Source organism: Apus apus, chromosome 3, assembly GCF_020740795.1.
Source record: "Apus apus isolate bApuApu2 chromosome 3, bApuApu2.pri.cur, whole genome shotgun sequence".
Lineage (NCBI taxonomy): Eukaryota > Metazoa > Chordata > Aves > Apodiformes > Apodidae > Apus > Apus apus.
Genome location: NC_067284.1, coordinates 105,048,333 through 105,060,741, shown reverse-complemented (window position 1 = coordinate 105,060,741; position 12,409 = coordinate 105,048,333). Strand labels below are relative to the sequence as shown.

General features: G+C 40.3%; 1 protein-coding gene across 1 annotated transcript in view; it reads right to left on the bottom strand.

Annotated features, from left to right (window-relative positions):
- FZD3 (frizzled class receptor 3) overlaps positions 1 to 12,409 on the bottom strand; it is a 64,357-nt gene that overhangs the window by 26,955 nt on the left and 24,993 nt on the right. The window contains exons 3-4 of the mRNA XM_051615481.1: positions 7,011 to 7,207; positions 3,415 to 4,432 (exon numbers count right to left, since the gene is read on the bottom strand). Coding sequence (XP_051471441.1) covers positions 3,415 to 4,432; positions 7,011 to 7,207 — 1,215 coding nt within the window. The remainder of the gene's footprint in view (positions 1 to 3,414; positions 4,433 to 7,010; positions 7,208 to 12,409) is intronic.

Sequence of the window (12,409 nt, the reverse complement as noted above, 5' to 3'; positions counted from 1 at the left end):
CAATAGAAACATGCAGAACCTCATTTCCCTAAATATTACTCCTGGAGCCCAACACTATAAAAAAATCCAACTGTCTGTTCCAAGGCCCTGCCCTCTGAATGGTGATACGATACTGGGAGAACCACCACTGTTACAAACAGAAGAAGGAGGAACAGCAAAGCAGGTATTTTCAACCGTAGCAAAAGAGAGGACTAGATGGGATTATTTCATTATTGGATTGTCTCACAGTTCCCTGATTTTTCCCCTTCATTTCTACATTCTACCGTGATGTAAAATTGCACTATACTTCTATTAGAAAGTTTATATATGAGATAAAAGCTTGACTTGATAAACACCTCATGCACACATCTCAGTTAAAATGCTACGTTTATGATGGGGGTGCCAGGTTCTATAGGTAGTGAAAGCAAATTTGATTTTCCACTGCACGAACTCCTCTCACACAAACCATTAATTTGTTTTTTGAGGCTAAGTATAAATCCAATTTTTAAGGCAATGAGTGACAAGTGGGATTCCAACATAGAATTTAGCTCCTCATTTGAATATTACTGTGCTGAAAGTAGACTACAAAGGCACTGTTCCCTTTCCAGAAGAAAAAATGTCCTGACCTTGGTGAAAATGGAGGTGAATGGGTTAAGACATTTTTTGGCTGCTGTGAGCAGATGCTTCACAGAGACATAATACTGACTGGCATGACCACATCACTGCAGCTCCTGCAAATAGTCTGAGCATCAGAAACAATAAAAATAATTACTTGTGCTAACATCTTAGTCCATTTGTCTTTATTCCCACTGAATGAAGGATGGTCTACTACAGAAACCCTGATATTTTAAATTCAATTAAGAGATTTTTCAGGTTGATACAAGATGCAACTTCGAGTCACCTGTTTAAGCCGACATCCACAAAACCAGTGTATTTCCCCTAGAGTGAGGAAAGCACAAATAAATTTCTTAATTTTATTAGATCCATTGTATACACTGTAAATGAACCTCACCTCTTAATGTAGCAGTTGTTTTCCCCTGACCAAAAGAAGGCAGAAGGAAACAATACTTACTCCACTCAACTTTTGATGGGTCATCTGAGCCCTCACAGGCACAGTGGGAGAGGTTACTGCTGCCTGTTTTACCTGCAGAGGGGGGGACAATCCCTTCCCTGGCCCTCCTGGTCACACTGCTGGGGATGCAGCCCAGGACACAGTTGATTTCTTGGCTGCCAGCACATGGTGCTGGCTCATGATGAGCTTCTCATCCACCAGCACCCCCATAAAAGGATCTTGTTGCTTCATCCATTTGGGATATTTAGCCCTTTAGGTAGTCGAAGAAACACAATATCTATAGGACCTCTTCAGTTTAGCAGCAGCTAGCAGAATCAGCAGCAATTTATTAACCCCGTGGTATCTCCTGCCTGAGCCATCACACAGGAGGGAGGCAGGGAAGGATGCCTGGAGCAGCTGCATACTCCAGCTCCCCCATTAGCAGTTTTCCAGAGTGAGTTATTGTGGCATCATGCTCTGATGGCAAAGATGATGCAACGGTTGAATGGACTAATGGATTTTTAACCTCAGATTTGCTGGTTCTAGAAAAAGTGTGGCTATACAAGCAGCAAATTCCAGCTACCTCCACCTTGTGTAAATTTTGCACATAGAACTTCTGTCAGCATCAACTATAGTGCTCAGCTGGGAACAGTCTAATCTCAGACACTGATATTCAAATATTTGAAATTAAGTTAAATAACACTAAGGCGTAGAACAAATATGGTCTTATTTTGCAAGTAAGTGATACTCTCAACAAAGCTTTAAATTTTTCCCCTAATTTAATAATAAATTTTACTAACATAGTAAAAGGACAGAATTTATTTATTTATTATTTTCTCCACAGCTTTGGAAAACTGTTTCAATTACAAGTCTGGATAGTTTAATTAAGGAAGCATGTTTAGCTTTAGAAAAAAAATGGGATGGGTTAGAAGAAAAACCCTTCTAACACTCCCTAGGGTCTACGGGTTCTTCAACCCAATTTGATGTGAATGAAACCATTATTGTTCTTTTGACTCCCACTGAGCCATTAGGTTAATGGTTTTCTAGAGGTCTGAGTAGCATTTTACTACACGTTTTTGTTATTCCACTACCCTGGATTTTCACTCTTAGGCATCACAAGTTTCAAGGTTTAAAGTAGTTTTTGTTCAACATTCTGAGAAACCAATAACCTTTTAATTGTATACACTCTTACACACATTTTAGATTGATATGTGGTAGGTATTTGAAAAGAATTGAGGGAAAACTTTGTGTCTCTCTTTTTCTCAGTCAGTTTAACATATTAAAACTTGACAGCAATGAAGAGTCAATCAGGCAAATGAAACTGAACACACCCATTGACAGACACTTCCTGCCATAAAAATGCTCACACATTGGATGGGAGGGAAGAGTCGCATCCTAATAAAACCTAACGGAGAAAACAATAAAAAGGGTTAAAAGGTAATAAAAGGATTATTATCAAGCTACAGACTAAGCCAAACCTTTAAGTGATATGTTATTGCATTAAAATGTGAGCTTTGATGATCCACCTGGTGTTTTAACTGCTTTAGAGACAAAGTACTTTTTTTTCCTACCCCTGTGTGTACAGCCTTATAATAGGTGTTTGCTGGCAACCTTCTTGAAATAAAGCTGCTTTCAAATAAGTTGCAGAAAATAGCTATGCAATATCTTTCCAAAAATAATTTGCCACTTTGGCTCAAAACAGAAAGCAGGCTTCAAGTAATTAATACTTACAAAATTTTCTTCACTACTGCACCAGCATAATAGTGAAATAAACAGCAGACAGTTTAATTTCTTGTGCTGTTAGAGGCCTGTGATAACCCAATTAAACAAATTGAGCAGCTAAGTATAACTTCACTGAAATAGCAAAACACACTTCAATTACAGTTTTATATAGATGTTTCTGATAGATGCATAGACTGCTCTACAATGAGCACAGAACCTCTAGGCTAGTCATAGCAACAAAACTGTTACAGATGAACAAGAAAAACTAGAAAAAGCAGTAATCAGGCTGATGACAACTCACTTTAAATGCCAAAATTCCTTCAGAGCAAAACTTTCAACTCGTCTCTAATGACCAAAAAGAAACTCATTAAGTCCTGTTCTTGACATGCATTTGAAACAGCATCTTTATATCCTGTATAGATCCCATATAGCCCAGATATTCCACAAAAAAACCACCAATCAGCTGAAACAAGCCTCCAATTTCCCAATAATACGTAGTCTTTCAGAAGACCTAATGCATTATCCAAACAATTTGAGTAAGGTATGAACCTTCCCTTGCAGGAATATCATCACTTTCAGGTAGGGATGACAAGCAAGTCTTAACACATTCCCTCAATAGCCATTTTCTGCACTCCTGAATATGTTGTATTTGTTTTTCTCACCTGATAGGGACAGGGGATGTGATATTCTCTGCAGCGTTCTTGAATCCACGTCGTCTCCCACACACCTCGATAAGCCTGCTCATAGAAATAGCAGCCAATTACAACCAACAGTGGCACGAGGTACAGAACACTGAACACGCCAATCCGGATCATGAACTTCACTAGTTTGTCTTGGTTCTCTTTTTCTAATGGGATTTCAATGCGAACTCGATTGAGAGAGATAATGCCAGCTAGCAGAAGGGAAACTCCAACAACAACATACAGGCAGAGAGGTGCAAGTACAAAGTATCTTAATGCATCCACATCATAGAGGCCAACAAAACATACGCCGCTAATATTGTCACCTTCAATTTTATTCATTGCTAAGAGGATGATGGTTAGAGTTCCTGGAATGCCCCAGGCACTGGCGTGGAAGAGCAATGCTTTCTTCTCAATTGCTTCACTGCCCCATTTTGGCACCGCCGCCAAGAACCACGTGATGGTAAGAATGACCCACCAAACACTGCCAGCCATGGTAAAGAAATAGAGCACCATGAAAAGCATAGTGCATGCTTTGTTGTGAGAGCCCTGTGTCACTGTGGAAGCCTTGTACTGGGCAGGGCTAGATGCGTTACATGCAACTTGGTCTTCGAGCAGAAAGCCAATGAAGAAAATTAAGGACACCATCATGTAACAGACAGCGTAAAATATTATCGGTCTTTCTGGATAGCGAAATCTTGTGACATCGATCAGAAAAGTTAAAAAAGTAAACAAGGTAGCAGAAAGGCAGACGATGGAGATCACTCCGATGAAGTAGCGAGCAAAGGAGAGCTCTTCACGCCGAAAATACATATTTGGGCAAGGAGGGGAACAGTCCCGTACCCTCAGGAAAGAGTAACCCAGATCAGGGTCTATTTTCAACTCCCGAGGACACCAAAAGCCATAATCCCTCTGTACTGCCACTGGGGCCTCTTCTGTGGGCTCCCCAGCTAAACTGAGGTCAACAAGACGAGGATATGGCTCATCACAATCTGGAAATCTAAAAAGTAAGAAAAGAATTATTTACAAGAAATGTACACGAACTTTGCAAAGACTAGTAACCCGATTCAAATGTCTGACTTTAGACATACTAACTGGAGTGAAAACAAAGACAATCCAAATAATGAGTAATCCATGAAAGACTGCACTATGTTTAAACAAATTCTAGAACTCATTGTCTCAGAATGCAGTGGATATTGAAACTATCAAAATAGGTTTAAAAATAATACAGAAAAATGAATGGACAAGGGGCTCATCGGGGCGTTAAGCATAAAGGTGAGGATACAAAATCCATTGCAGGATGTCTATAAATTTAGGCTTACTGGAAGCTGAGACTATGTGCCCAAGGAAGCATGATTTTATAGAACATTTTAAAACCTTTCCCTAAGCAACTGTATCAGCTGCTATCAGACAGGAAGGTAGATGGCTAGTTAGACCAAAAATCCAACCTAGCACTGCTACAACCATTAATAAATTGAAATTATTATGAAGACATTTCTGTAATTAAGTAAAGCTCTGAATGGAAGCTAAGGACTGCTAGAGATGCAGTCTGATGTTCTGAAGGAGAGACTTGAGGGATTCTATGCACAGCTCTCCAGTTCTTCCCTCTGCTAGATGTTACTGCCTCAGTATACCTGCTCCTGTGCCACACTTCATGTTCTAGCACAACGGCACCAACACAGCACCAGCAAAAGTTTTAGCAGTTTTAGTTCTGGTTTTAAAATCTGTTTCAGATCTAGATTATCAGGACCTAGAAGAATCCTCTGACTTATTCTTTTCCTTAAATAAGTATTAATCATTTGTAATTCTCTACAGTCCAACTGTAAGAGAGACTATTTGCTCCTATTTGTGCTTATTCACTGTTGGAGTAACTTACAAAAAAATTAAGCATAAAGCTATTTGTTTCTATTTCATATATATTCTCCTTCCAATAGAACATCATCAAATACCTTTCTCTAGTTATTTGTGTAATGTAAAGCTGAAAACATCTGTTTGCACACAAGCTCAACAAGAGGCAAAAGCTCTGAAAACAGAGCTTTGAGATTTGATATACTCATCAAAACCAGCCAGCTCTCCCTTCAGAGACTATTAATCTCTATCATACATAATTTTACCTGACTCTGAGATAAATTTACAGCAGTATCACCTGTTAAACTTCAGTATAGCAGGCAAAATTAGGTCAGCATAAACAACAAAGAATAAAAAAAAAAGATGGGTATATTATTTCATTTAAGAATATGCATGTGCAGTTTACAGTAATCACCCACAGAAATTTTCAGCTTGGACAGATGATAGAAATACAAACTCAGTTTCCATGCCAGGAAAAAGGCTGTTACACAAGTGGAAAATAATGGCACTTGTAATGGAACATAGAATCATAGAATCATAGAATCCTAGGGGTTGGAAGGGACCTCGAAAGATCATCTAGTCCAACCCCCCCGCCAGAGCAGGGTCACCCAGAGTACATCACACAGGAAGGCGTCCAGGCGGGTTTTGAATGTCTCCAGAGAAGGAGACTCCACAACCTCTCTGGGCAGCCTGTTCCAGTGCTCTGTCACTCTCACACTAAAAAAAATTTTTCTGATATTCACCTTAAACCTCCTATGCTCCAATTTGTATCCATTACTCCTTGTCCTATCACTGGTCATCACTGAAAAAAGCTTAACTCCATCTTCTTGACACTCACCCTTTACTTATTTGTAAACATTGATGAGGTCACCCCTCAGTCTCCTTTTCTCCAAACTAAAGAGACCCAGCTCCCTCAGCCTTTCCTCATAAGGGAGATGTTCCACTCCCTTAATCATCTTTGTGGCTCTGCGCTGGACTCTTTCAAGCAGTTCCCTGTCCTTCTTGAACTGAGGGGCCCAGAACTGGACACAATACTCCAGATGCAGTCTCACCAATGCAGAATAGAGGGGGAGGAGAACCTCTCTTGACCTACTAACCACACCCTTTCTAATACACCCCAGGATGCCACTGGCCTTCTTAGCCACAAGGGCACATTGCTGGCTCATGGTCATCCTCCTGTCTACCAGGACCCCCAGATCCCTTTCACCTACACTGCTCTCCAGCAGGTCAGCCCCCAACCTGTACTGGTGCATGACATTTTTCTTCCTCAAATGCAAAACTCTACACTTGCCCTTGTTAAACTTCATCAGGTTTTTCCCCGCCCAGGTCTCCAGCCTGTCTAAGTCTCTCTGAATGGCAGCACAGCCTTCTGGTGTGTCAGCCACTCCTCCCAGCTTGGTGTCATCAGCAAACTTGCTGAGGGTACATTCTGTACCCTCATCCAGGTCGTTGATGAAGATGTTGAACAACACCGGTCCCAGTACCGACCCCTGAGGGACTCCACTAGTCACAGGCCTCCAACTAGATTTTGCCCCATTGACTACAACTCTCTGACTTCTTCCTTTCAACCAGTTCTTGATCCACCTCACTGCCTGATCATCAAACCCATACTTGATCAACTTATCTACAAGGATGCTGTGGGAGACACATTTAAAATATGTGTTTCAGATCATAATAATACATCCTAGATCACACTAAAACTTTATCCTGAGCAGAACAGAGTTACTCACCTGGTGCACTCCATATCCTCAGGCCAAGAGACCCCAAACATCTCCATGAGTTTGGAGCACTCGCTGTATGCCCTTTGACAGAGCCTGCGGCAGGGGAGGGTGACTCGGCCGTACTCCATGCACACAGGAGCATAGAGGGCACACAGGAACGGTCGGAAATCTCTGGAGCATTCCAAATTCACCATCGGATGAAACGGCTAGAAAAGAAAAAAAGGAGAATTCCATAGCTACAGACAGCAGTTTTGTAGAACACTTCAGCAGGAAGCTATAATTTGTCTCATGAGATGTTAGGGCTTTCACAACCATTACTTTGTCTGTTGGAAGAAGCGATCATCATAATACAACACTTAGGTATTTTAGGAAGACAGGCAATCAAGAAGCCTGGGGACAATGACACAGATTCACAAGGGACACTTATGTACTTGATTTGCACTAATATAAATGGGAATTTGACAACTAAACAACTCTGAGGATTCTGGCTTAGCTTCACACTCTCCACTAAGAGCCATACATAATACTTGATTCCTTTCAGTGCTTGTGTAACATACAGACACATCCTGAATTGCTAGCTGCTTATTTAGTAGGAGAATACAAAAAAACTTACATGAGATTACAATCTGAGGAATGTTAGATAAAGAAACATTCCTTGACAGTATAGGAATACAGCATACTGTGATCTTTCCAATATCATTTTCAGTTCACAACATAGTATTTGTAAATAATCTATTTCCTGAATTTCTTCAGCAGAGCAGTGTTCTTCATTTCTTTCTACAAAATGCAAACACAGGGTATTTTCAATTGCATTATTCCCACAGCATCTTGTCCAGCTGAAGAGAATCCATCTGTTAAAGTCTCATTTCTATCATCAGGGTATTTCTGTGGATAGAAAACAGACCCAATGTGCATGCTATCATTGTTATGTAAATTTTGGCAGTCAAAAAATTTTCTAGCTTCCAGATCAGGGTTGTAATCACAGTGATGTCACATTAAGTATGTTATTTCTTGACTAAGCATCAGAAAACACTGAAATCAAAGACTGAAAAAAAAAAAGAATAGAAAAATTAACTGTGCCTTGTGCTACTGTGTTGCTTTATAACAGGTTTAAGTAACAGTGGTAGCAACACTCCTTGGAAGCAGGGAGAGAAAAATCAATCACAATTAGCCAACACACAGCTATTCTCAAGTATTTCTGAAGATTAAAAATAAGGGAAAAAAAGTAGGACAGGGATTTAAGTCTTAAAAACTGGTCCATGTTGCTAATCCATGTTATCTTCTTACTATCCAGTGTGGGTTCATTTTGCTCTTGGTTGTTAGGGCTTGTCTTTAATACTCTCAGGAATCAATCAATATCTTATTCTGAGTTTGTGTCACACCTTACTCCATACAAAGCCTCACCATCTCCTTAGATTTTAATATAAGATCAATTATATTCTCTTAGGACTGGAACTTCACAATATTGATGTACGTTAGGAGTTACAGGTCTAGAATAAAGCAAAACAGCACTGAATATTGAATTACTCTGCTAACCCCAGACTGGAGGAACAGCAGTAACATTTTAGTAAGCCCTGTATTTTCCTTGACTTGTATTTTAAATCATAGCTTGAAGGGTAGGAGTGGCAATTACTCAATAAATGGTAAAGCAAACATGAGCTCTGTTACAGACAGATTTTTATTATAAGTCCATTATCTTGACACCAGAGTTTCTTCTTCTCCCCAGCCTAGCACGACTATAGAGCATGAAGTCTGATCTTCAGAATTGCTGGTGCAATAGCAGAAGCACAACTGAACCTGCTATATATATAAAACCTAAATCTTACTATAACTGAAGCTGAAGAGTTGGCTATAGAAAGATTACATTTTAAAACAGCAGTTTCCAGAGGAGTCTTTTAAACTAATCCAGCATTTTCTTCTTCCAAACTATAGAACAGAACAGACCCAACAACAAAAAATAGGTCATCTTCTGTGGCAACACAAATGACAATTACTAGACAAGATGAGAAAAGGTTTCACATTTCAGTTCTTCCTTATTGCCTCCTTACTCTTCCAATTCTTCCTATATGCCTCCTTTGCTCTGCAAAAGGTTAATTTTTAGAATACAAGATAGAACCATGCTGTGATTTTACTGGGGTTTTTTTTAAGCATATTTAGTCTTTATCAAGCTGATTAAATTATCTGTAGTGTTACATGTTTCTGAAAATGTTGTCACATGACAACAGAGACGTGCAACTTGGCAACAGCTTGTATGAAGAGCAGTATAAACCTTCAGAGCCATCAAGAAGGAAAAAGAAAGCAACAATTGAGAAGTATTTACATTTCCAAGCTCACTGTTAGTCAAGGAACACTTCCTATTTGGCTGGACATTTACTGCAGATGCACATATGGTTCTATTTTTAAACAGTTATTGCCTATACTACAGTTAAAGCTACTGTTTGACAAGAATCCAAGAAACTGATTCTACGCAGTTATGACAACTGACATGACTTGAAAAGCTTAAGGTAATAATCTTCTCCATTTAATGGAAAGGGAAAATAAAAGGAAAACTCCACTTTAATTTTGGGAAGTGTTTAACTCTCCTTCTTTTCAAAGAACCTTGAAAATTAAGAAAATGAAGTTAAAACTTCATGAAAAAAAGCTAGTGCCTTAATGCCTGTCCTTCTCCCCCTCAAAGTCTTGCCTCCTGCCACTGCATATACCCATACCTAAATTTCAAGTTACCCTGACAAATGCTCCACTACTCTCCTCTGATAGGCCTTTCATTAAGAAAAGATGCTTCAGGAGTCTCTCTTTTCCAGCTACTTCACCTTCATTAAAAGATCTGCTTTGTTTTGGTTGATTTGCAGAAACCTGTGCCATTGAGGAAGATCCCAGACAATGTCAAGGTGTGCACATGAGAAAACTGTGCAAACAGAGCTCCACATCATGGCTGTTGCAAAGCAATGGAGAAGTTGCAAAGCAAGTTCAGGGGAACAGAAAGGCACCAGTAACTCCTTGTATCCTGTTGATCCTACAAGGGCAGGTGGCTGTTGTAATGGCTTTCAGCCACCTCCAAAGGACACTAGCCAATGGTGTTCGAGGCAGTATTGGAACTGAGGCAGGAAACATCCGAAAGTGGGGATGCAGATGGTGCTTTTTGGCAAAGGCTCGAGAGGCTGAAAGAACACTCTCAGTAAGAGCAATGTGTTGCCCGGCTGTCCCCTGCAGCAGCCCGAGGGCTACATTACAGGGTGCTCAAGCACGCCAGATGTGAGACAGCTGCCAAAACACCCACTTCTTCTGCTATCCATTATGCCATTTATTTTCCAAGACAGGGTGGCTGGGCCTGGGCCTGACAGGTATGATGCAGGGTCTATGCAGTGACCCATTTCCTTCCAGCTTGGCAGCTGGAGGCAGTGTTGAAGATGCTGAAACATCTGAATTAACACTGAAACTTCCCTCACAAAGTCCCCTCAAGGGCACATTAGCTGCACTTGTGCTCTTTGGACCTGCCAAAAAGACACCTGGTTTTGAGCATGGCCTCGGATACTCCTCAAAACACAGTACAGCTATACTCAACCCCAACAGCACGGAAGAAATACACTTAAGTAGAAGTAATTTAATAGGACTGTTTCCCTAGTGCTGGCTGTTCAACTTCTCAGCAGCTACAGACCTCTCACAGCATTCTGTCTCTCAAAATAGCAACTGCAGGCAGACAAAACCTCTCTTATGAATTATACCAATTCAGTTTCTTTTAAAATCATGAAGAGGCTAAGCTGGACAACACAGGAAAAAAACAACCCTACAACCACTCCTTGTAATTCAGAAAAAAAGACTCACTTGTTTTGAACCTGTAACAGTAGCATTTGTGCCTGTAAGCAGCTCAGTCTGTAAGCACCCAATCTCTAAAATTACCTTACCCCTTTGCAGATCCTAAGATGAAAAGTCACTTCCACCTACTGATTATGTTGTTCACTATTCAAAATAAAGCCAGGGAGATTAAAAGCCCTTTTTTATGCTCTTTGCCCAAGGACGCAGTGCAAGTTATGACATCTAGCCCTACCCCACGGGTGCCTAACAAAGGGCTCTCTGTTTAAATGGGATGTGAGTTTGAAGAATGCTTGTTGAACAACTCAACATACAGAGGAAAAAGGAAGAGGACAAGAGAAGATGTGGTAGCCAAAATTATTTCAGTAATTCAGGCCAAATGCTGGGGAATGCAAGAAAGGGAAGAGATACATGTTTAAGAAGAGATAAATACTTATTTGCTCCTGGAGGTATTTTAAACGTCAGAACACATAACTATATATCTCCAGTGTTACACTCAGTGGTCCTTCTACCTCTGAGAAAAACCTTTCTGACTGTGTAGATTCCTTTAAACCCAGTGAAAACAGCAGCATTATGAACTTGACTTTTTTCAGGCTGGGTCAGAACACTCTCATCCCTCCTTTCATTTGCCATGCAGGTGCTGTATACCAAATAACATGTCACAATAATGTAGCACTGCTTTCCTCTGAGCAGTCTAACTTCAGTACAACCTTACCCGTTTCTTATTTCCCTCTCCCCCAAAATTTTCTTTGCTAGTAGCAAAGTCACCTTTAAGAATTTTCCCCGATTCCCAGCAGTGTGACCCCACCTCCTTCCTTCCCTACAATTCCTATCTGCTGAAAAAGTGAACCCTGGGCAATGTTTTAGTGGACATGCTCTATAAGAGAGTAGAAATTTCTTGCCTGCCTTTGGTTTTCTTTTGGGCTTTTTTTTTCAGTAGGGGATGAAGGACAAAGCAGAGCTGGAATGACATATATAGATTTTTGCCCCCAAATAATTTATAACAAATTCTCACTTTTGGTCACAATGCAAGAGCAATAAATCTAACTTTAAATACACCGTGCCACTGCATTACAGTTTCAGACTTCTCATCTTACTGAGAGATAATAAAGCAATTTCTACCTTTTCTTCTACACAGCCATGGCCATTTAAGCTGGTTGTTATCTGGGAAGCTACATTACTGCAAGATTTAAACTGATTAATTTTGGTGATCTTTCACTACCCCGTTTGTTTACATATCCCTTTCTCTTAATAGAAAACTGAAAAGGAAGCACTCTCATAAACTCATAAGACAGAAGGAGGGAAGTTTTCTTCCCTCAGGCTCATGGGAAAAGAGTGATGCTATGAATATCCATTTCTGTTGCAACAATTCCACTCTGGTGGAAGCAACTGCCTCAGGGCACATCCTGCTCAGGCCAGACACATGATCTATTCTCTCTGTCCTCTGTCGCCGTATGTTTGAATTCAGCTTGCTATTCATTAGGGAAAAAAAATCATTAACTGTATCTCAGAGTCCATGGGCAACAATGTTTTTCAGGCTACCTCCCGAGGAGAATCACAGAAGCTGCAGATAGATTTAACTCCTTATAGACAGCTGC